The sequence below is a fragment of the Gouania willdenowi genome, chromosome 6 (genome assembly GCF_900634775.1).
Source record: "Gouania willdenowi chromosome 6, fGouWil2.1, whole genome shotgun sequence".
Classification (NCBI taxonomy): domain Eukaryota; kingdom Metazoa; phylum Chordata; class Actinopteri; order Blenniiformes; family Gobiesocidae; genus Gouania; species Gouania willdenowi.
The window spans coordinates 14568885-14594396 of NC_041049.1; the positions used below are offsets into that span (position 1 = coordinate 14568885).

Genomic DNA, 25512 nt, shown 5'->3' on the forward strand with positions numbered 1-25512 from the left:
CCAAAGCCTATCAGGTGACCTCTTCCCAAGCGGAGTTTCCACGACAGCTGGAAACCGAGCGGGCCGGGCGCGTCGCTTCTTCGCTGAAACAGTCGGAAAATAGCGCACTTCAGCTCGTCCCGGCGCCTTCACGGGAACCCCGCTCTGGCATGGGTGACAAGAGGAGTCCCACAAGGTAACAACCGAGTCCTAGCGTCCCGTATAACCGAGCTAATAGAGCGGCTATCGGAGGCACGGGGGGGAGAAAATGGTTTTCTCTGTGGTCCCCCCCCCGCTCCCCCCCCCCTTTCTCCACCACCCCACCGCACCCTCTCACCGCGCGCGCGCGCGTGTGTGTGTGTCTGTGTGTTAAAAGCTCATCGCCAATTACACATCACTCGGATCGGATCACTGCGCGTTTGCAGATGAATCCCCGGATTCCGTGGGCTTCACCCAGATGTCTGTTATCCGTAGCTTTAGCGGCTGCCAGTCGGACTCGATCTTAGACATCATCGCCGTCTCCGATGTCAACCATTTCCCTCTGTTTACTGCTTTTAATCTAACCTCGCAACCCACATTTATTGTCTTTTAAAGGCCGAAGCGTCAACCGAAGCCCTCATCCGACGAAGGGTTTTGGGACTGCAGCGTGTGCACGTACAAGAACACGGCGGAGGCTTTTAAGTGCATGATGTGTGATGTGAGGAAGGGGACATCAACAAGGTAAGCGGACACATTGACATCACTTTGTGTGTCCAACGGGGGGTCCTCTGGGACCGGGGGGGGGGGGCTCATCGTCACAACAGGAGGAGGAGGAACCTTTTACTCACTCATGATCATTGTTTTCCCTGTGGACTTTAGCAGTGCAATGAGTTAAATGTGTTCATTTTAACAGCAAAATACACAGTTTTAGTTTTAGTCCAGAGGTCACACATCTGTCTGACACTGTGAGATACTTCAAAGATACTGAATAATCCACGTGGCTACGTTTGATATACACTTATTAAATATCAACATTTCACTGTTTCACTTTAATTAAAAAATAAATTAATGTTTAAAAAAAAAATTTTTAGCAAAATTGCACAGTGTATACAGATAACAAGGCACTTAAATGTCATATACAACGATCAATAGAACAATAGAGATGATAGAAAGAAAACACACAAATAAAGACAAAATACAACATAGTAAATACACAGATAAGGGGATAGTTCAATAGTACAGTAGAAAACAATATTAAGTTTGAACATGCTACACTTTATTTATTAAATTTCATAGGAAACCATCATGTTCTTATTTTACTAAAAAAGAAGTGTAATTTAGAGTTATGATATATCCTACTCACTTAGAAGTACTGTTACTTGACCGAAATTGTACTCCAGTACAAGGAGGTGTGTTATGTTGAATCTGATTGGTCGGCTATGATTTGGTTGTTGCAGGTCATTTTTTTATTTTTTATTTTTTTTTATTGTGTAGTTTCACTATGTCCGTTGATCCTTTTTAAAACAAAAATGATTATTTACTCAGTTACGGTTGGGCGTAGAAATGTAATGAAAGACTTTACTTATTTTACGACGTACCTAATTACAAGTAAAGTTACTCATTTAGAAATATACTCAAAAAGTGCATGTACCCATAAAAGTAACTCAATTACAGTAACGTGGGTACTTGTAATCCCTTACTTTCACCTCTGTTTACTAACAGCTTTCAAGTAATCATAAAAATGTTAGATGTTTGTACAATTTGACAATTTTGTAATAGATAGATGTCTTTATTTCATACTCAGGGTCCATATAAGTCATACATACAAACATAAAAATATGTGTAATATTTTACAAAAACATTTTTTTAAAGAGCATCTTCTCACAATCTAAATACCATATCTGCAACACATTTGTCACAATGTTCCAATGAAAGTAAACATTTAAATATGGTTAATTTAATACAAATGTGTAGTCAAGTCGTTACAGATAGATGACAAAAATATAAAACATGAGTATGTCTTTTTTTTTTTTTTTTTTAGAAAAAAATATGAAATTACCATTCATCAACCTGATATGGAATGATATGAATGTTTGTAAACACACACACAGACAGATTTAATGTGATCACTGTGTAAAGACCACATGGGCCGTCTTATATCTGCACACAATCAGCTTACGTCCTATTGGATCACTTAGCGGCTTGTCCCGCCTTCAACGCAATAAAAGTAGTTTTGATTGGATAACTTCCAAAAATCAATCTTAGTACTGGTGGGATTATGTTCCATGTGAACATTATAGTTTATTTTTATTAGTTAACTAAACTATAAATATCAATATATTTTGGTATAAGTTTTTTTTCACATATATTTTTAAAAAAAAATATTAATTATAGTCACGTTATTGTTGCTAAAAAATGTAGTTGATGAAACTTTTTACTCGTCAAAATCAACGCTGGTATTGACTACTGACACCATTAACCCATTACATGATTGCTCAACTTTTCACACTTAACTTCCATAAAGTTTTAGTCATACACACACATTCCTGAATGGCATGTCATCTTTGAACTTGTCTGGTACAGCTTTCCACCAGCTCACAGAGTGATCATTCTCCCATGAGTACATGTGTGATGTTTATCTACCGGGCTTGGCTCCTAGGCTCTGTTTTTAAATGCTCACTTAATGCTCAATCAGTTTCAGACAGGGGCTCTGTGCACTGTGCACTGTGCAGGTCAGTCAAGTTCATCCATATTTGCTCCTCAGTGTCAGAACAACTTCTAACACCAACTCCATAAACTCCTCCATCAACAGAGATGGGCAACGTTTATCACAGAAATGAGATTGTCTGCTTCAAGGGCCACATTATCAACGTTAATGTCAGTATTTAAACGACCAAACTGAGCATTGTGTATATTTTTTCTCTCATTTTTGTGTGCTTTTGTTTTTGGAATAATCTTGCGTATTTTTCACGTCCTTTTGTGTGGTTTTTTTTGTTTTTCACATTGTGTAATTTCTTAGTTGTTTCATGTGTTGTGGGAGCTCATTTTGTGCGTTTATAGGTATTTTTGCTGTGGTTTTATATTTTTTTTCATCATTTGGTGTAATTTTTTTAAGTCTTCCTATATGTTTTGGGAGTAATTTTGTGCAATTGTGTTTTTGAAGCTCATTTTTGTGTGTTTATAGGTTTTTTGTATATTTTTCTGTCATTTTGTGGATTTTTTTTGTCGTTTTATGTATTGTGGGAGAATATTTGTGCATTTTTGTCATCTCATTGTATTTTTGAAGCTAATTTTTGTATGTTTAGAGGTAGTTTTGCTGTAGTTTTATATACTTTCCTGTCATTTGATGTAATGTTTTAGTCTTCCTATATGTTTTAGGAGTATTTTTGTTGTTATATTGTGTTATTGAAGCTTTTGCTGTGGTTTTGTATATTTTTCGATTATTTTGTGGATTTTTTTAGTTGTCTTTTGTGTTATGGGCATATTTTTGTGCAATTCTGTTGTCATATTGTGTTTTCTTAGCAAATTTTTGTACATTTGTTATGTGGTATTGTGTATTTTTCTACCAATTTGTGTAATTTATGTATATGGTGTAATTGTGTGCATTATTGTCTTATTGTGTTTGTTTTGGGGGTTTTTTTAGCTAATTTATGTGTTTTTAGTTGTTTTTTGCTGGTGTATATGGAGTCATTTTTTGTACATATATTGTTTTTTCCTGAGATCTTGTCTCTACAGTGTGTTGAACAACACTGCATCTGATGTATTTATTTCATTTTCTAATGTAGAATGTGCATACATTAGCTTGTTCCACGAAATCTGTTTAATTTCTCCATTTCTAAACACCATCTATGCACTGTTATCATACTAATCTGATGGTAACGCATAGTTCAGAGACCTGTAGCTATCGACGCCACGGTTTCTAACATTCTACTACTGCTGAACTCACTCTGTGGGTTACCTGACATGACTAACCATTCAGTGACAGTTTGTGTTCCACATTCCTCTCCAGTTTGTTGAAATACCATTAAGAGTTGAATGTATGGGGCTGATGTATGGGCCTCCTGTTGTTCACAAGGGGTGCATACTTGATTTTACACACCTACGTCCATGAAAGGGATCAGAATGCAGGAATTCAATTATGGAATAGTGTGGTAGTTACGCTTTAGCACCAATGATGACTTCAGAGTTTAGATATTAATTAGGGGTGTGAAAAAAAAATTGATTTCACGATATTTCGCGATGTTTTTGGGTGCTTCGAATTTTTTATTTAAAAAATCATTTTTATTTATTTTTTTATATTTAATCAATATTTTTGTGCATTTGTGCAATATTTCAGTGGTGGTTACAATGCTTTCAATGTGTTGCAATGGTTATTTGATGCACATGATGTTATGATGGCAGTGTGTAATACCTGCAATATTTATGTATGCAGACATTTTATTTTCATATAATTTGTTCAGATCAGTGTTTAAACTGATACAATAGGAGAAATTGATTTTTTCTTATTTTTGTGCATTGTCAGTAACTCAAGGTGATTCATCCTTAATGTTCTCACTTACAGTTGTTTCAATGCCGTCATTATGTTGTCATGGTTACTTTGAGACTTCTACACGGTAGTTTCAGTGAAAAGAAACTTGTTGCACTTTATTTTATGATGGCAGTAACACTGCGTTTTTTTTTTTTCAGTGAAAATGTGCAAAAACACTAATAATAAATAATTAATAGGATGTTTTGAAGTAAATAGTTTTGACTCAATTTGTCCTCTGAATGATCAATATCTTCTGATGAACATATACAGCAACTTGATTTTTCATCTCTGTTTAATTTTGATATTAACTGGGTAGAATATCGCAATAATATCCTATCGTGACCCACGTATCGCATCGTATTGCAACATCCTTGCCCAATACTCACCCCTAATATTAATATGTGACTAATAATTGGTAGCTTGTTTATCATATTAATGTACTTGCACATGTACATTTTTCTTATTTGCCTTGATTTTCGTTACCTCCGCCAATTTATATGCCAGTTATTTATACGTTTGTTTGTTTGTTTTAGCAGGATTACATCAAAAGTACTTAACGGATTTTGATGAAATTTTAACTAAAGATAGACTTTAGGTCATAAAATATGGAGGATATCCAAATCAATATACTGATTCTGGATCAGTTTCAAAAATTGAAAAATATCTATCTCAATATTTGGGAAAATGCAAAAGGTTTGTAATTGACTGATCTTTATAAAATTGGACTCAGTTATGTCTGGTGGGTTCTTCAATTACTAAACTGGGTTTCATCTGGTTCAGATCTGGATTGCGAATTTCATTGTGATTTTTCAAAAAAAAAAGGAATGGGGGTGCCAATTAGCGGTGTGCATTCCCATGGATCTGATGATAGAATACGATTCACGATTTGCACGTCACGATACGATATATCCCGATACTAAACAATACATATACACTGCAATATATTGTGATATCAGTAATTACAAATTTCACCGTTACAATTTTTTCTTACACCCTTAGTGCCCATACATTTGGACCTACTGCATCGTAATTAATGAAGATAAAAAATTTCTCCCAAGCCTTTAAAAGTCTGAATAATCATTGTACCATGATCAGAATCACTGATCCAGATAACTGCAAATATTTGGCAAAGAAAGACGAAGTTAGGTGCTCGTTTGCGCTATTGTTCAATATCATTTAGATTCTTACGCTCAAAGTTCTCATTGATTGTAAGTGTAAACACAAACCGACTTTACGATAATTGATTGATTCGCTAAATACACCCATTGACATCGCTTAAGCTGAGTTGACAGTGGCCTGGGTAAAATGAGGACAAAGGATGATTCGCCCTCATAAGTGCACAAATCCATCATCTTGCCTTAGAGATGCTTAAACAGAAAAAGAGCATGACGGAACCCACGAGTACTTAAATACACATCATGTGGGAGCAAACGCCTGCACATGCATGCTCCGAGGCTTTTGGCAGATATCACCCCCCACCCCCACTGACGTCAGTGATTTGAAGCAGGAAGTGACTGTTTTTTTCTGAGTGGTAGTCATTATCAGGAAGAGAACACAAAAAGTGTGAGGAGGAGGAGGAACTGTTTACTCTAGTTAGAAGATTTAAAGTGTGTACGTGTTCGTCTTGACTCAAAGAGGAAGACTGCACCATCTCAGATGCCGTTTCAGTTGTGTTCGCCCATGCATTTAAATAGTGTTTTGCTGTGTGTGTGTGCGTGTGCGTGCATGCGGGAGAGCCAGTTGTGAAAAGAGGTTGTCAGAGCAGCTGCCAGACAGACAGCCATAGCTCATTACTATGCAACAGCTTAATCAGCCTGCTGTCATCAGAGATCCTTCGCTCACGTTCGCATGCACTCGACATGCAGATTTCACACATGACCGCATGCGTGGTCGCGCACGCAACAACCACACAAAGACGCGTCCCTAATGCGCACAGTCATGCACGCGCTCGCATGTGTGCAGAAAAGAAACGGCTTCACGCAGATTGCTGTAGCTGATGTGCTGTTGTCATCTGGTCCAGCTCAGCACGTTGATTGTCGAGGACACTTCATCAGCCCGTGTGTCGTAGCTTTGCCAAGAAGCCGTCGAAATCCCCATGTCATAAAGAATATCTTTTTAATCCATTTTAACTGGGACATTTTTTTAAGGAAAGCTCTAATATATACATATTTTTTAATGTCAATCATAATTTTTTCCTGATGCTGCAGTGGTGTTATGGAACCATTGGGAGCGTGGGCAACAAATGCGTACTGCATCTAAAAAAAGCTGCACAGGTGTTCAGAGATGTTGATAACCAAAGACAACACACACACACACACACACACACACACATACACACACACACACGTGAAATCCTCCTCTTTGTACTAAAGGGCAAACAACATGCAGAATATGAATGTGTTGCACAGAGATTTCTAGCCCTGGTTTCTTAACAAGTGTGACTGAGCCATTGCTGTGCGTGAAGTGATTAAATCAAAGCAAGGAGTGGGCGGTGTCCAGTGACCAGAGGAAGTGTCTCATTGGCTGATTAGAAGTGCAATGTTTATCAATCTAAGTAATCAGAAGATGTTGAGTAAATGGAGTAAGGAGAGTTCACTCAACAGGATGGAAATTGCATGATGGCAAGCAGTGTTCATTTTGTTGACAAAACATTTTCATTCTGCCTATTGTTGTAATAGTTCCAGCAAGATTAATTTTGTCTTATTTTTGAACAGTATGTTAAGTTGAGGTTTTGTTTATTCAGACAAGGTTTTTCAGGAAATGTTTTATCTCCCAACATGTTTCAACTGTCAACTTTGTCAGAGGAGTTCTGATGATCGCCTTTGATGTTCCTTTGAAATTTCACTTGACTTCCATAATATGTTAAGGTTTCAATTTTTTCAGACAACTGTTAGGAAATCCACTTTTGTCTACTGACATGTTTCAACTGACAACTGCCAGTCTTCGTCAGCTGATCGCTTTGATGTTTCCTTTGAAGTTTCCTTGACTTCCGTGTAGTAATTCCAGCAAGATTCTTTTTATCTTCTTTTTGAATAATATGTTCCAGGGGCAGTATTATGAAAGATTAACTTTATAATGGTTTTGCTACAGTGATATACATCCCTTTAGCCCTATTCAGAGGCCCAAAGTTAAAAAAAAGTTTTGTTTCCTCTTTCCCTTGTTATTCCACATTTTGTAAAAAGTCAGCTCCAAACGGGCGAGTTGGATTTTTCTCGCCAGGTGACGTCACCTAGTGAAAGCTCCTCCTCCTGATAATCCTGGCTCCCCCGACCTCAGAGTAAAATAAACACTGCAGTTTAATATAGAATATACTGTACATATAGGTAAAGCTATTTACACAAAATGTGTTCTCTGCATTAAACTCATCCCTGAGGAGCAGTGAGCAGCCAGTGCCCAGGGAGAAGTTACAATCAGTTCCATTTTTAGTATCTGTTATATTGCCTTGTATCGTACCTTATGACATCATCTGACGTGTTTGTGACCTAATGCTACGCAGCAGTTGGAAAAAAAACAGTATCATCTTGGATGGAATATCCCTGTAATCTCAGTAGTGGAGAGGATGACAAGAAAGTGTTTGAAACGGCTAAATCTGCTGCTGATGTGATAAATGCACACCCTGAAGCAGCTTTTGTCAGACTCACAATAGCCACTTAAATAGCCATGTGTTTTACTGTAATGTGCATTTTTTTGGCTGAAAATGATTTCAAGAATGTGTCCATAGCAAAAGAAAATCTCTATGGTAATAAAGCTGTTCTCGTCTGCATCTATAAACACGCCCACTCATGCATATGCATGAAGGCCCCAAACAGCCCGTTTTTAGAAGCCTCATTAAACGGACTTTTCAGAGGCTAAAACTCTGGAAAACAGGCGAGTTTGGGAAAATAAACCTCACATACTATGTTGTTGGGGTTCTTAGAACAAATGGAGATGAGTGAAAAATAGCCTAATACTGGACCTTTAAGGTTTAATTTATTCAGACCACTGTTACTTAACAAATCTACTTTAATTTCCTGACATGTTTCGACTGACAACTGCCAATCTTCGTCAGAGTCGTCTGCTGATCACTTTGATGTTTCCTTGAGTTCTGCATAGTAATTCCAGCAAGATTCTTTTTGTCTTCTTTTTGAATACTATGTTAAGGTTTCTGAAAGCAGACACCTCTGACGAAGACTGGCAGTTGACAGTCTAAACATGTTAGGAGATCAACGTGGATTTGTTAAGGAACAGTTGTCTGAATAAATGAAACCATAACACATTATTTAACAAAGACAACAAAAAGATACATTCTGCAATTAGTACGAAAAAATATGGTACATGTGAACAAAAATATATCAAACTATAATCTTGACACATGGGACGAAATCCAATCGGAACTTATGATCTTACGCATTGATCATCACATCACATGAAATCTGTATTTACAAATATTCACAGCATCCAAACACCAGGTTAATAAATGTTAATCGAAACTTTAAAAAAATGCTTAAATGCTTTTGCTTTATATTTTAGTTGATTATATCTGTAAGAGATTTAGTTGACTAAAATCAGACTTTAATTTACCAAAACTTGACTATAACTGAAATAGTCCTGATGATTACATTTTGACGAAAAATAAGTTGCATTTTAGTCAAAAGACCAAGACTAAATCTATATTTGTTGTGAAAATTGACACTGCTAGACTGACTTAAAATAAAATCCTAACATAAGGTAAATAGATTATTTTGTACTAAGAGACTTTGGTATTGAAAATACGACGATTTTGTGACTTTCTTTTCCATTTTCCTGCAGCTCTAAACTTTGCACAGGCTCATCCTGGTACTTTGGAAGACCAAGCCCCAAAGAAAAGTAGAATTGCAGTCAGATTTCACACTTAAATCCAACTGCCTCAGTAACAAGTGACATTCGAAGAATATAAAGTGGGCCTTGTAAAAACAAAGCTTTGTTTCACTCGATGTGTGCACTTTGAGCGTAAACACACTTTTGATGCATTCATTCGTGCCAATCAATACAGTATACGTCTTGGCCTATCTACTCTAAGCTTCAGGCTTACAGTATTTATTGAAAGCAGTCTGAGAGGAGCTTTAGGATCACAGCACAGCAGAGTCTCATTATTTAAGATTTGGCTGGGAAAATGTGAGCAGAGACATTTTATCTTCCTGCAGCTTTTGGGACTCAGTTATAGCCTTTGAAAGTAAGCCTGATGGATGGAAGTGTGGGTGCAGTGTTGTGACACTCCCACAGGTTGTTTGATGAGTGAAGTGCGAGGTCAAAGGTCTAGTTTGCTGCCGAGTGTCCTTGAGCAACACTTGGATTAGAGCCTCAATCTAATCCATAAATTGCACAATAAAAGTGTAAGTTACAGATTTATTTCCTACCATCTGCTTTTTTTGGGATAAAACTGTAAAAACGTGTGAACGAACGCAGGAAAGTAACGCTCCTGTGACCTCATACAAGGTCTACTTCCTGTATTTTCTGACTGAGGTGAGCTCTAACAAATCTGAGCCTGTTTGGCAGCATTATACACTACAGGTTGGGACAGTGTGCTTGATAACACTTTTGTCAGCTCTTTGTTTGGGTTATCCTTTTGTCACCTTAGCTTTATCTTTGCTCTCCAACTTGGGCAGGTGTGCGCTTGCTGCACTCAATCAGGTGCATCCTTAGGTGACAGGATGACTAATGTGACGGATTCTTTAAGCATCATTTAAACCAGCACTCAAATCAATATGGCTGGCTGTGAACCAGTTGGCATTATGTGTTGTTGGATATAGTGGTTAATTGTCATCCACACATGCTTACCTGACAGATTGAATGAAATCCATAAATGAAAAACTGGGCTGTCTAATCTTTCATTGCGATCTAGTTTAGGGCTGAACGATTTTGGAAAGTAATCTAATTGCAATTCTTTTCCCACAATATTGCGATTTAATATGTGATTATTTTTCAATGAACGCAAACAAAAAATCAATCTGTTTCATAATAAACAATTTCAGATTTATTTAAGCTTGAAATAAATATACATTTTTAAAGCACAGATTACAACAATAAAGCAAACAAATTTGTGGCTTTAACTCTTCAACATCTCAAACTAACTTCACGTTTCATGAAACATGTAAACATGTGGTCTGCACTTCTTAAGCAGTCTCTGAACTTAACAGGACAAGAAAAAAAAAATTGTAATTTAAAAAAACTAAAGAAATTTAAAAAATTGCAGCCTTTGCGATTAGAAAATTGCGTTTGTGATATTGCGATATCGAAAAATGCAATTAATCTAATTTGAAATTATATTTTTGCATTGTAATAACTAGTGCAGTGCCCATAGGTACGTATGTATTGCTGTAGAGAAGTGGGAGGTTAAGTAGCTTTTTCATGGATGGGCAAATGAGGTTGTTTGAAGGTGTGACATCAGGGACATTTAGGTTTGTTGTGAAATGTGTAGAGTGATAACTATTGTGTTTTCATATATTTAAATGAATAAATTGAGAAAAAGCAATGCACCAGCATGAAGTTATGCCTGGAGAAACACTTTGAGACACTCACGTTTACATGGAAGCTTTAATTCCTCTTTAATTCAGAATAAAAGTTAAATCCTCTTTAAACTGACCTTATAAACACTCAATTCCTAATGCAAATTTAATTCTGAATTATGGACACACACACATGGTTCACCCAAAGCAAGCAAAAAGTGAAGCCACAGCGGAGTGTTGGCGCTCTGTCGGCCGTGAAGCACCGTTCCTTCAGTACCCCCGTCTCAAGTCTGCTATCCCGACACAGAGCCTCTGCCAGGCTCGCTGCGCACGCTCACAGCGGATTGCGGCTCCGCTCAAAACCAGGAGGTGGGGGTGGGCTCTCCAGCGATTGGCTCTGGCGCACACGTGACTTTAATGGCTCCACTCCGGTGGACAATTTTATGAAATAATTCATCAACGTTACTATTAGTCTGAGCTCTTTCTGTCCCTGAACCACAGATATAGTTAAGACACACAGACGGACAGACACACACATGCACAGAGGGACAGACATGCCTTGCTTTAAAGATAGATATATTGTTATACTTGGTCCTCAAATCCTAGAATATTTTAAATATGGCATCATGTTCAAATTTAGTCTCACATTCATCTCCTTAATCGGCTTAATTTGCATCAATAAAAATAAAAATAAAGAAAAAGGTGCATTTAGGGGCCCAGAATTCTGTTCAGTGTCTGTTACTGGTTTTACCCAATACTGCGACTTGTCTGCGTCACTTTATATTTTTCTATTTCGTTTCTGTTTCATCATCTTTCCCCACTTAGATGACTTGACTGGTTATGAAACTTTCCGAAATCATAGCAAACATGCTGAAATCACGTGAGATTACGTCACAAGCGTGACACTGCTAGACCCTCAGCCACCCTGTTTAATGTAAAAAATACCATGGAAATGTGTGATATGGTCCCAAATTATTATTATTGGTGAAACCTTTAATTAACGCCAACTGGCAAACGTTTTGCACGAAACTGCGTCTAGGCCTGTGATTGTTGATGCTTCTGCTGTGATGTGTCACCAGGTAAAACAACCACCAGTTCAGCTAATACATCAACCTGTCTTTGTATCAGTGCCATTCAGATTGGAATGCAGTCAAAATCATCTGAACCGCTTGTTCACCACAGCACATTAAAAACACACTTCAGATGAAGTTCTGCATTCAAATTCAATCACATGATTAGTAATCAATCCGTTACACTGAGCGGAATAACTTTTAATTGGATTATGGGTGGAATTGCACACATTTGTCACACTTTCCAGATATTCAGTCACCTGTTTTCTGGTGAAAAATGGCATGTAAATATGTGACATTGTCCCAAAACATGCATTGTGAGGTCAGATTTTAAATAAAGAGAGATAAATGAAAAAAAAACAGGTATGTTTGTTTTATCAATTTCAGAAGGTGAATTTTCTCAGTTTCATGTAATATCTGTGTCCCTTTGTCAAGTAAAAAGTTAATTGTTTCTGCCATTATTGCCATTCACCCATTATTGTTTCAGTCATTCTGTAGTGAGATTCCAACCCAGATATTGATGATTAAATGTGGGCCTAGGTTTTCACAAGTTTCATGAATTCAGATGGAGATTATTTTCTGTGGATATCTGTTTTTGTTCTAAAATAATCCTCACGCTGCTAGGCTGCAGCTCGTTGGTTCTATTAAACATAGATCAAGACTTTGATCTCTCAAATGTGAAAATGAAGACTCAAAATTGATTCATCCATGGTTCTTCAACCACTGAATGAAAGCTTTCTCTTTTCACCGTAAGCCCTCAGAGCACAAAACACCAACTTTAATATTTAGCCTTTGATAATAAAAAGCTCTAGATATATGCTACACGCATGTAATTGATACATAACATAAAATGCAGTTTACTGTTATTATTGTGACAGTTATTTATTCACCTTAAGGTAAAAGTGCTACTTTGTAGTTTCTTTCAACGTATGCTGTGTCTGAAATCGAATACTAACGTACTACTCATCTGACGTCAAAACTAGTGTGTAGTGTGTTCACATTAGATAGTATGGAAAGATTGAGTACGCGAGAATTACCCCAATGTATATGATATTGGGACAATTTGAAGCATGCACTAGTCATACTCAACCGCCCCATGATGCATTGCGAGCGGAACATAAAATCGTCCTTGGACCGTCTTCAAGCTAAAAATCAAACATCCCCTTTTCAAAACAAAAGCATCTCTTCTTGTCATCCAATTGTTTTTTTTTTTTGTTTTTTTTCTTTTTTTTCTAACGCTTTTGTAAATGGTGCTCTTGTTTTGAAGTTAACTGGAAGTTTAGTCAGTAGCGCAATGGCTGGTCTCCGAAAATCTCTAAAATGTCGGCATGAAATGTGTTTTCCATGAGTTCTATGGATCAAATCACCAGATGTTGATATTCTACTTGGTCACTTTGTTGCTTAAAACTTTCAAAGATGGCAAATCAATGGAGATATTTAGCCTCAATGTGCTTCACGTTTTTGTTGTAGTAGGTATAAATGCATCTTGGGAAACTTGGAAGTATACTTCAATGGGAACAGTCATCATCCTAATCCTCCTAACCATACTTATAGTATATAGTAGACTGTACTGTATATGGAGTATGTAGTCCATAGCACGCCATAGTGTTGACAATTGACTTTTTCACATCTTTTTTGTAGGAATAAAGGCCTGTCCATACATCTGTGCTAAGAGGCTTCCTGTGTCTTTTCTAGGCTAAAAAGAAACCCATCCTTTTTATCTGCCAAAATGTTCAATCCAACCCACACACACAAGCCAAAGCACAACCACACACGCACAACATATCCTAATTTGACTGTTTTACTTCTGCTTGTCTGCATTTCACACTTCACTCATGTGTTTCAAAGTGCCACGGTAATGGCAATGGCTGCATTTATTGTTCCGCAGCGCCTTTAATGTGTCGCTAAGTGGGATCTTAGCTAGAGAGTGCGAGGAAATTGGAATAGCACCTGGCTTATGAGCGATTATCTGTTATTTCCTTTTTCCTAATGTGCTCATCTCACATTTTATGAGCGGCGGTTTGTATAAAAATCCAACGCTATGAACAGCCTGTATGTGTACAATCTGTGCTATCTTGTTTAGATGATCACAACCTCCAATGAGGGATGCAAGTTGGCTGGGATTTGTGCAAGCACTAAGATAGCAAACAAACAGCGAGTGCACTCTGGGTACAATGAAGCCGACTGTTATCATGTCATGGTGGCTCAAGATTATGCCAACATGATAAGCCTGTAATTACTGCAGCGACACTGATGCATGGAATACCGCTCTGTGTGCACATTTGTGTTTGTGCAGGGGTGCGATTGTGTATGAGGTTGACGTAGCATAGTGTGGCTAGCGGGCTGCACGAGGTGTCATAAAGCACATGACATGGAGAGCCATCTGTCTCTCTCCTTTTCTTTCTCTCTCTCTCTCTCTGCTACACACACACACACACACACCCACGCACACACAGTGTTGGCAAGTAAAGGCAGGAAAAAGCATTAATCATTTGGTTGGAGGAGCTCCCAGGGGCAGCCTCCAACCTGCTGATAGAGAAGTTGGCACACACGCGGCTACACCTGGATTGAGGATGTTCAGCGGAGCATAAAATAAGCCATTTCACAATGATCTTGCAATCATCACAGAAGAACAGTGAGATGAGATGTGTGCGTGGCAGCACGCTCGGCTGGCTGCTTATTTGCAGTCTATCAGCTGTCCTGTGGGCTGTTTGCTCATCACACAGTGTCCTTGATAAATCCTTGCAAGCCACCCAAACATCTGCAGAGATATTCTCTGAGCTGAGTTTCCTCATTTCTGCTCCGATTGGCAACAGAAAAACACCTCATTGCTCCCCTTTAATATCCCTAATGTTTTGGAAGGTAGATTGTGCGATTGAAATGCTGACAGTTGTTCAGTTTTTAGCTTCAGTTCAGATCAGAGCATTAAAAGCTGGCTGGTGCCTCTCACTGTTTACTTGTTTCATGTGGACAAAGCTCGGTAAACATCTGAAACCGTTGAAGGCAGCAGAAGTAGCAGCACTGCTTAATTTGAATACTAAGTCTTACTTCCTCACACTGTTTTTTTTTTTTTTTTTTTTTTTTAGTTGTCAAAAAAATAGCTGTGTTCAAAATGGTACACATGTACTATGCACTACAAACTCAGAGTATATACTCTCTACTATATACTTTAAGTATGGTTTGGAGGATTAGGATGATGACCGTTCCCCACTGAAAAAGCCATAAAACTCCTCCATAGTCCTTGAGGTTTGAGCTTACGTGTTTAGCGGCCAATCATGGTTTGTGTTTCATTGCTTTGTTACTCAGCCTCGCTTAATCTTTTATACCCTATTTTGGAGCACAAGCCAGCCGTGGCAGAGTGTGAGGTCAGACGGTTCAGCTGAAGGAGGGAGATGAGTGTGAAGGAAGAGAGGGTGATAGCGATAGAGAGCTGTATGTGTGTCTGCGTGTGTGAGAGAGAGAGAGAGAGAGAGGAAGGGAGGGATGCGTACTTGGAAAGGGGTCAGCCAGAGTTCTCTGCCATTTAAATGTGCACATTGGAGTCACTAGCAGTGGTTTTAATTTTCCGAACGCCTCGTTTGACTCGAACTTGCGCTTAAACGGCAACAATTCAAGCTGAAAATGCTGATTGAGGAAAACCGACTTTGATAGTTCCTATTAAGGAGCTACACCAATGATCTGGAATTAAAATGAAATTATAGCAGCAGAAAATGTACTTTGGATGAAAAAAGTTTCCTTCTTAAAATAGGATTTGGTGTGTTTGCGCCATGGGTCGACAAACTATTACGGTTGTACCCTTAGTGTTGCATTATTGGCCTCTGTTTTCACGTATGTGCAAACGGACACCTGCATGTAATATGTAGAAAGTTGATCTTGTTAAAAAAAAAAAAACCAAAGAGAGGTTGTGAACACATAATGTTACTGGTCTTGAGTTGTGTGGTGAGGTAATGCAATACAAATATACTAGGATGCTAGTAAGCTAAATGCTAGCAACAATAGGTTTATTTCTATTGAGGTCATTAAAGGCATGGATTATTTACTGTTTTACTGTATTCTAGTGTTTACGGTATCAAGGTTCTCGCCAGCGCTGTTGAGCGTCGGGCCCCTACCCTGTGATTTTGATTAGGGGTGGGAACCTCTGGGTACCATACGATACAAAGCTCACTAACGATTATCTCACGATATGACAATAACAACAATACTGCGACTATCGATATATTGGTCAGAAATCAATCTACGATAATCTATGACATAAGAAAAAAAAAAGATTTAGTGAAAAAATACATTTTTTTATTTTATATCTCTGAAGGACAATAAATTGAAAAAGTGTCCTATGAACAGTGACACTATTTTAGTGCAACATTTCTGTAAATAAGTGTCAACATACCAATGTAAACAAATAAGTATCTCCAATAGTACTTTCGGTAAACAAAAAATAGGGTCTTTTTTACCAGTGACACCAGTACAGTGCAATATTCCAGTAAACAATATATTGGTTCCTTCAACAAACAGTGACAACATTTCTGTGAAGACGTACCTGCACATTTTAGTGAAAAAGCAGAAAATATTTTTAAAAAAATAAATAAAAAAGCATATCGATAATCGATCATACGAAAAAAATATTGCGATATATTACCGTATTGCGATATCGTCACACTTCTAATTTTGATACCTAATGCTGTGATGTCGGCCACTACGCTGTTTCAATCAGCAAAGGGGGTTCTTCTGTTGTATTTCCATTTTTTAATCGGGACAATAATTGTTGCACACTGGGACACAGAAGTCCATGGGCTGTTTAAACTCTTTTTAATCTGCATAACCGAGAAACACAGACCTCAGCCGCACCGTCTATATACTATGGGCGTTTAGCTCCCGATGCTCCCGTCTTTGCCTGAGGACCCCGATGACCTGTGCAGCCACTTAGCTGCCCCCGATGTTGCCTGTGTGCATCCAAAGCTTGCTAACCCATAATCACCATCCAATATAAACAGTGTTGCTTTAACTGGATGTAGCGTGTAGCGGCACATGATGCTGCTTATCGTGTTTATAACTCGAAACGGATCATTCTACATGTGCGCGCACGAAGGTGATTAGTGTCTGGTTGAAACGGGGTCAGCGTTAAAGTGACATCGGCTGTATTCTGGTTGTGTTCTGTCGGGCTCAGGACTTTTTTATCAAACCAATTAAATCTCTACTGTGTGTATCCTCCGCTCTGTAACCTATAATAACTGTGCAATATAAACAGTGTGCTTCATAATCTAAACAAAAACAATCAATTAAATAAATCAGTAGAAAAATATATATTTAATGTGTTTGGGAGGAGCTCCGTATTGCGGGTCCAACATAATGCCTAAATTAGATCTGAAAAAGAATTCCTGGTGAGAACCCTGTATATATTTGACTCGATCTGCTGATGAGCAAGCATCAGCAGATCAAATGAAGACCCTGAGCGATGTTTGTCCACCCTCGTTTCACGCCCATTGTAATGCCATAATTTCCCAGTATGACTCCATTAGCTGCCAGTGAGCTGATGGCTGGGGTGAAGCCCCGTATCGATTCGTCCAACCTTTCCAACACACATTATTCCTGTGTATACAATAGGCTGTTACATTAGACGCAGAAATAATTTTTTGGAATCAATAGCAGTGCCCACAAACACAAACTCTACGTCTGAACGAGTCCACGTTGGAGGCACTAAGTGCTCAGACAAACACCATTTGATATTTGATTGCGTTAGTGGAGATAGCTTTTTAAAGCCTGCTGCTTTCGCCTTGCAATACGATTAGGTTGTCCGTCTCCTGTTACACCTCCAGTTTATTCAGCTTTTTGTTTAGTGACAATGCTTTGATGTGTAAAATATACAGGACAATGTAGTTGATCTCAGGCACAGATGGACAAAGACGTTTTAGCAGTGCTTTATAAGTAACCCATATTTATTTTCTAAGTGAATTCTATGAGTGATAAAGCTGTAAATGTGTCTTACAGGCCGGATAGCCAATAATTTCATAGCAGGGACCATTTTTGTGTGTAAGCGTCAGCAAATTGAACCAAATAACGTCAGGCAAAGCTAACAAACTAGCAGCCACTTGAATTCAAAAAGGTGTCAGCACTTCTGTAGCAACTTGCTGACAAGACAGACATATTAGAGGATCTCTGCATCTCCTCCCCATCACACTTTTTATGTAGGCCAAGAGACCCATTTGCATTTTTTTTTGCTTTAGCTATAGCTAGCATCACTGCAAGTTCTGCAAAGGCAGTGATAACTCACAGAAAAATAACTGGAGGAGAGTTGCTTTGAAGCTGGGCCCCAATTTAGGTCATCCTAGAATTGTTTAACTGCAGATTTGGCCTCAGAGGAAAAAGGCGGCCCACAAGCCTTTCGGTTTTCATATGTCCTCCTCTCACAAATTGTAGAATGAAGTTCTGTATACAGCTAAATAGGTCAGCGTTGCTTAGTTTGACCAATAAATAAGGCACGGTAATGCTGCATGCATGGGTCTGTGGAAAGTTTAAAGTGCTTGCAGTTTTATAATTTTCATGAATCATCATCGGTTAAGAGTTCTATCAATGTAATACTGTTACAAATTATACCAACCCTAAATGCAAGGCAGTAATTACATGATTCATTTGACAAAGTCAGGTGGTGAGTCATTCTGACCACTTACCGGTTGACAAATTAAGGAAGTGTCTTCGATTATAATTTTTATTTAGAGTAGAAACATCACCAAAATGTCCATCTATATAATGAGGTTTTACACTCCCTTTAACTCATCGTGGATTTGCACCATTGAATCCTTACACTAAACTGTGTTTATTGTATATATTTAGGCAGCAGTGAAGGTGTGTAGACTATGTCAACAGATGGTGTTTTTGAAGCACATGTCTTTTGCCAAGATACACAAACACACGGGCACACGCTCAGATCCTGCACAGAAATACAATCGCAGCCCTTGTGCGTTCCAACTGTGACCAAACCAGTTGTGTAATGGATCACTCAGACAGAATAAAGCACAGGTGAGGTATTAACATTGGTTGAGTGATTAATAAATAGCTTTGGGAGTTCATCAACTTTGTCAAAGGTTACTGCCTGTCTTCACAAATATACTTAAAACATTCAGTCTTGGACTTTTGTGTCAAGTGATGATGGAATCTGTTGGAATAGACTGAGTGTACTAATGAGATTTGATCTTGTCCATGTGTCCTGCTATGACAGAGATGGGCAACTTCGTTCACAGTGGGGGCCACAAAATTGTGATTGTATCTGATCCTAGAGCCATATTATCAACTTTCATATCAATATTTAGAATAATTACCAATCTGAGCAGTAATATAGGAAATACCAAAGGGGTGTATGCATTTTTCTTTGATTATGTATGTTTTTTGAATTCATTTTATACATTTTTGTTGTCGTTTGGTGTTTTTTTTGTCATTATTTTTGCGTGTTTTGCATGTCATCTTGTGAATTTTTCTTGTGATCCTTTATGTTTTTTCCATTATTTTTGTTATCATCTTTGTGAGTTTGAGTCCTTTTTTTTTTTGTTGTCATTTTATATATTTGTACTTTTTAAGTTTTTTTTTTTGGTGTCATTCTGTGTATTTTTGCTGTTATTTTGTGTGTTGAGGGTCAAGTTGTGCATTTTTGTTGTCATTTAGTATATTCTTGTTATTATCCCCCGCCACAAATGTGGAAGGGGGATATAGGTTTGAGCTCTGTCCGTCCGTCCGAGTTAAAGGGGCAGCTTTTCTCAGAAAGTGTTTAAGATAAGATAACCAAATTTGGTGGAGTTCGAAAATGAGAAACGAAATTGTGCACTTCTCAGAGTTATTGCGCTTGTTCCATTTTTCTTTACTCTGAGGTGTCTTAAAAGGGTACAGATTTTCTTAGAAACCGTTTAAGATAGGATAACCAAAATCGGTGTGTGGCTTCAGGGTATCAATACCTTGATGGAGTTCAAAAATGAGAAGTGCGCAATTATTTCTTTCGGAGTTATTGCCCTTGTTTCTTTTTTTTTTTTTTTTTTTACTTTGTTCGAGGTATCTTCAAAGGGGACAGCTTTTCTTAGAAAACATTTAATATAGTTAGTAAATTTATATTTTGATGTGATAATGTGATAAGTTATATTTAGGACATTTAGGAAAAGGTTGTGAGTTTTAATGACAACCAATCTGGCGGGGAATGTTGATGACTGTCTTTTTGTTTAGCGTGTTTTCTTTATTATTTTTTTTACAATTTACTGTAATTCTGTACGTTTTTACTCTTTGTAGTAGTTTTTTAAATGCAATTTTGTTTTGTTTTGGAGTCATTTGTTGTGTTTTTGGAGTCTTTTTGTGAGTTTACTCTGTTTACTCCACACAATATTATTAGTCCAAGGGCCGCATGTGACCCCCGGGCCACTAGTTGCCCATGTCTGCTCTATGAATAATGAAACGAGCCTGTACACAGTGTGTAGGTATACAGAATGCACAGATGGCTGCTGCCTGGGTTCTAACTGTGTATGTACTCTTTGTGCTTCCACCTCCTGTTGGTGTTAGAGATGGGACAGCAGCACCATTCTAACCAGTTCTGGCAGTGATTATTGGCTCTCCATTACAACGGTTCACTACCATGAAGCCATGTGTTCAATGTGATTTTCCCTCCCATTAATCTGCCATCCTCTCTCTCTCTCCTCATCTCTTGGTGTTCCTCTTTCCTGGAACAGGAAGCCTCGACCCGTTTCACAGCTCGTCTCTCAGCAGCAGGTAACGCAGCAGTTCGTGTTGCCCTCGCAACCCAAAAAAGATAAGAAGGAGCGCGTAGAGAGGGAGAAGAGCGACAAAGAGCCGGCGCTTAAGAAGAACAGTCACAAGAAGATGAGGTAAACAAACTGACATCGGGTAGAGAGATCAATGGGAGTCAGATGTTGAAGCTGTAGATATTGGATAAGTTAGATCGTAGAGTTCAGATGACATTTCAAAATAGCTTCAAGGTTACAACTTACCACTAAATCCAAAATAACTACAAGGTTTAACATTCAGATGTGTATTTTTGATTTTGGAACTGATAAAACCAAGCACATCGTACATGAGACATACCTGGCTGAGAAATTTTGCTTTATTTCACAATATCAATGATTTTATTAAAGAGTTGGAAAGTATATGTGTCAAACTTAAGGCCTGGGGGCCAAATCTGGCCTTTCAGAGCATCCAATTCGGCCCACGGGAAAGTTTAAAAAAAAAAAAAATAATTGTGCAAATTACCACATAATTCAGTTGTAAATATCCCAGCCCCTCTAAATACAGAAATTCAATAAAACTCCACAATATTTGCAGGGCTCACAGTTTTCCCACGTTTATATCACATGATGACAGTTTTTATTCTTATAAAATTGTTCCATTTTTCCAAAATCTTGCAATTTTTGTCAACATATTAAGCAAAATTTTTCCAAATTAAACAAAAATATATCTGAGATTACATATTTGTCTTAAATATGAAAATAAACCATTTGTTTTGTTAGTGATGCTGTTTTTTAACACAAATTGTTGTGTTTTTCCCCTTGTTGTTGTCCTTGGGTCTGATCAGGCCCAGATTAAAAAACATCGACCGGAGCAGTGCCCAGCACCTGGAGGTGACGGTTGGGGACCTGACAGTCATCATTACAGACTTTAAGGAGAAGGCCAGGCCCTCATCCACCACCGCCTCCTCCTCCAGCTCCACCTCCTCAGCCGACCACCACAGCCAGAACGGCTCCAGCTCAGAAACCACAGAGAAGGGCCTGTCCTGCTCCTCCTCGCCCCGAGGAGACGGCAGCGCCATAAACGGAGAGTCCCATTGAGTCGGGTTCCAAAACGGAACCTCACCCGTCAGCTATCAGCTAACATCCCATTTACCAGCCCACGGCTCACTAACGGAGAGTCCCGCCTCGCCCTATCGCTGCACGGTTCATCATCCAAACTTCTTTGTTTTCTCCTATTTCGTTAGAACATGTTAGTCATATCAGGATTCATTTTGAAAGTTAAATATCTCACACCGCAGTGGAATCCTACTTTGACAAAAGCAATATTACACAGCGTTTGCTAGAAGTTTCTTGTTATTCTTCAGATTTCCAAGGAGACAATGTGTCGTCTAAAGGATGACATGCACTGTTTAAAGCTCTCTGCTGGAACATTGACACAGCTGGAAAGCAGAGGAGCATCTTCAGAACTGAGCTGCAGAGTACGTACTCTAAGCAGTGCTGAGGGGAACTCTCACCTTGATCCTAAACAACACTACAGACACAGACATAGCCGTGCTCACGCTCTGTCCGTCATGAAGAGAAACACTTCACCCTTGACTTTGATGCTCTCACACACTCCTCCCAGCACGGGTTGGTACGTTTTAACAGACTGGGTTGCTTGACAAGCTTTATTAAGGGTGCACATTGATCTGAAAGGAAAATACCAGTGTCACATTCAATGCTTGGTCAGGACCATCTGAAGCTATAGTTTATATATATATATATATATATATATCAGTGATATCAACTATAGTAAAGATCTACTAGTGCTCACATTTGGATTACATGTACTTGATTTTGGTTTACTAGTGCACGAGTACACTTTACCAGACCAAAGTTTGTCACTAGTAAGTCTGATATGCTAATAAGGGGGCGGGGAAAAGCTCATTCAGGCTTGCTATTGGCTTTTGGAAAATAATACAACCAATCAAAGGGCTGGATTTGCTTAAAATCCCCCCTAATTCACTTGCCTTATGCAAACTAGTACTACTAGTGAATCTTTTGGCTTTACTAGTACTGCTAGTAGATATAAAGCACTCTACTAGTACTACTATTGGATGTTTGAGTACTAGTAAACAAAAGTTTGTTTTTTGGCGCCCTAGTGTGTGAGTAGATTTTCCTGGCAAAGGAAAATAATTTACGAGTAGACGATTCTCAGCTACTAGTAAAGCTTTGGGCTTTTACTAGTAATAGATTTTAAATCTACTAGTACTAGTAGTACTAGTAAGGTCTACTCACCACAAACCAAATTATTTTTTTAACTAGTATTACTAGTACACTCAAAATCTCACTAGTAGTACTAGTAGACTGTTTACATTCTACTAGTAGTACTGGTAAAGCTTTGAGCTTTTAGTAGTAAAAGGTTTTTAGTCTACTCGTAGTACTAGTAACACATTTTGCTTTACTAGTAAGGTCTACACATGCACTATTGAGCCACAAGCCTTAACAAAACAATTTTTTTAATAACTAATAGACTCAAACTCTCACTAGTAGTACCAGTAGTCTACTAGTACTACTAGTAAAGCCAAAGGATCAACTAGTAGTACTAGTTTGCATAAGGCAAGTGAAGTAGGAGGGATTTTAACCAAATCCAGCCCTCCTGATTGCTCGTAGTATTTTCAAAAGCCAATGGCAAGCCTGATTTGCTTTTCCCCGCCCACCTTATTAGCATATAAGGCTAACTAAGGGCACTTTTTGCTTTACTTGGAAAGTGTACTAGCGCACTAGTAAACAAAGCATGACTACTACATGTAATCTAAATGTGAGCACTAGTAGATATGGTTGATATCACTGATATCAACTTTATACTCATAGCTGATCTACATATTAGATCTAGCTATGTAGCTTTAGCATTAAAAACCATGTTTACACAGCAATTATTAAAAAAGCTCCCATTGTTATCTCTGTCCATTTGTGGCATTTTAAGCTTCAGGATCCTAAACATAAGGGGCACATGGATGAATGTGACGGTCAGAATGAGGATTGAAAAAATAAGCTTCACCTAGATGAACTTTAGGAGGAAAACCATTGCATCAATTGTTCATCTTGGTGAAGCTTATTTTTTAATAGAAGCGTTGCAGAGAAGTAGTCCGAAGTCCGTCCGATGCTGGTATTTTCCTTGTTGTCTGGATGGTGTTTGATGAGCACTGGGAGGACTGGTCGGCTCCCCTACCTTTGAACGCAGTACCAGCCAACTGGTGGACTTGAATGGGCTGTGATTGTGAGGACTACGAGCAGCAGGGCGATGGACTTCAGACGTAGCAAATCAGCAAAGCTTTGAAACTTAGATCAACCTTACTACACAATAACTTATAAGAAGCCGTAGATTTACACACATATAAGATAGTTATTTCTAAAAAAAAAAAAAAAAGTGCTACGTTGTTTTTGATGTGGTTGTACTCTCCATCATACCAGTGTTATTGTCGATTTGTTCACATGTTAGCACACTTCCACAGGACCGTCGTGGCATGATGATAATGATGATGATGATATTACAGTCTTGGTGTGTTGTTGGACAACTGGTGTTTGTATTGTTTTGTGTGTTTGGGACGTGTGGGGTTAGGTTCACTATTCTAGCTGGGACTAGGTATGAACGGCAGAGGAACTGTTGACGCAAACTTTTGTCTTTTTTTTTTTTTTTTTTTTTTTTTGTTTTTTTTTTTTTGCTGAAAATGAAAATACTTCAAATGTGTTGAGGTCAATGATTGATCTAGGTTTTTTTTTCTTTTCTTTTTTTTTTTTTTCTTTTTCATGCTCATTTGTTTTAAAATGTGTGGATTTGATTCTTACATGTCTGAATAAGAAAATTACAAAACCCAAACCAAGGTCAGTTGTTTTAATATGAAATGTTTGGATTTCCTTTTTTATTTCAGACCTGATCTAGTTTTATTGTTCATTCTTACTGTAATATTAAACAATGTCATCTTTTATTTGGAGGTGTGACGATGTCAACAGTGAAAACTTCAATGCAAATGAATGGTTGGATGAGAACTTCAGCAGATACAAAGGATCAGCCATAACGTTAGGACTACTGCTATCGTGGTGATGCAGGGATTTCAACTTATTTCCCAAAAAACGGTCCAGTTTATAGTTTGACCAGTGGTTTTCAGATCTCAACATCTGTAGACGTGATGGGCAACTCTTCATCACCGCAGGGGCCACCAAAATGTGATCATTACATTTTTAGAATTTATGTCAGCATTTTAAATATTGACTGATCAGAGCATTTTTACAGGAAAGTACAGAGTTTGTTGTTTGTGTTTTTTTTCTCCCCCAAGTAGGGAATATTTTTGCCACAGTTTATTTGTTTGTCTCTGTACGCCGGAAATGATTTCAAAATTTGTTAAGTATTTGACGTAATTTCAACCAAAGATAGACCTCACGCCAAGGACGATGCCATTCATATTTTGGATCAATGTACTAATTCTAGATCAGTTTTAAAATAATGATCCTTAGCTCTCATCATTGGTGAAATTAAAAAAAAAAAATATCTTGGTTTGTAATTGACCAATCTTAATGACATTTAACTCAGTTATTTCTGGTTGGTTCTTCAATTATGCCACAAAGTCTGGGTCAGATCTGGTTGGCACATTTCAACACAATTTTTTTTGCGCTCTGCTCTTGTCTAGTGTGTTTTATGTGTTTTTGTTCTATTGGTTTGTTTATTTTGTTGTTTTGCATGTTTTTATTGCTGCTTCATGGAGTAATTTTGTGTGTTTTTGTTATTTGGTTTGTTTTTA

The 25512-nt window shown here is 38.1% G+C and overlaps 1 protein-coding gene across 2 annotated transcripts; it reads left to right on the plus strand.

The window, feature by feature from the left end:
• Nucleotides 1-18: 18 nt before the first annotated feature.
• Nucleotides 19-24143, plus strand: yaf2 (YY1 associated factor 2). Of its 2 annotated transcripts, XM_028451230.1 has the most exons (4): nucleotides 19-175; nucleotides 574-699; nucleotides 20720-20875; nucleotides 21580-24143. In XM_028451230.1, exons 1-4 carry the CDS (start codon nucleotides 150-152, stop codon nucleotides 21830-21832), a joined length of 561 nt encoding a protein of 186 aa, XP_028307031.1. In that variant the 5' UTR covers nucleotides 19-149; the 3' UTR covers nucleotides 21833-24143. The 2 variants fall into 2 exon arrangements, with proteins under 2 accessions (XP_028307031.1, XP_028307032.1); XM_028451231.1 differs by lacking the exon at nucleotides 574-699.
• Nucleotides 24144-25512: the final 1369 nt, after the last annotated feature.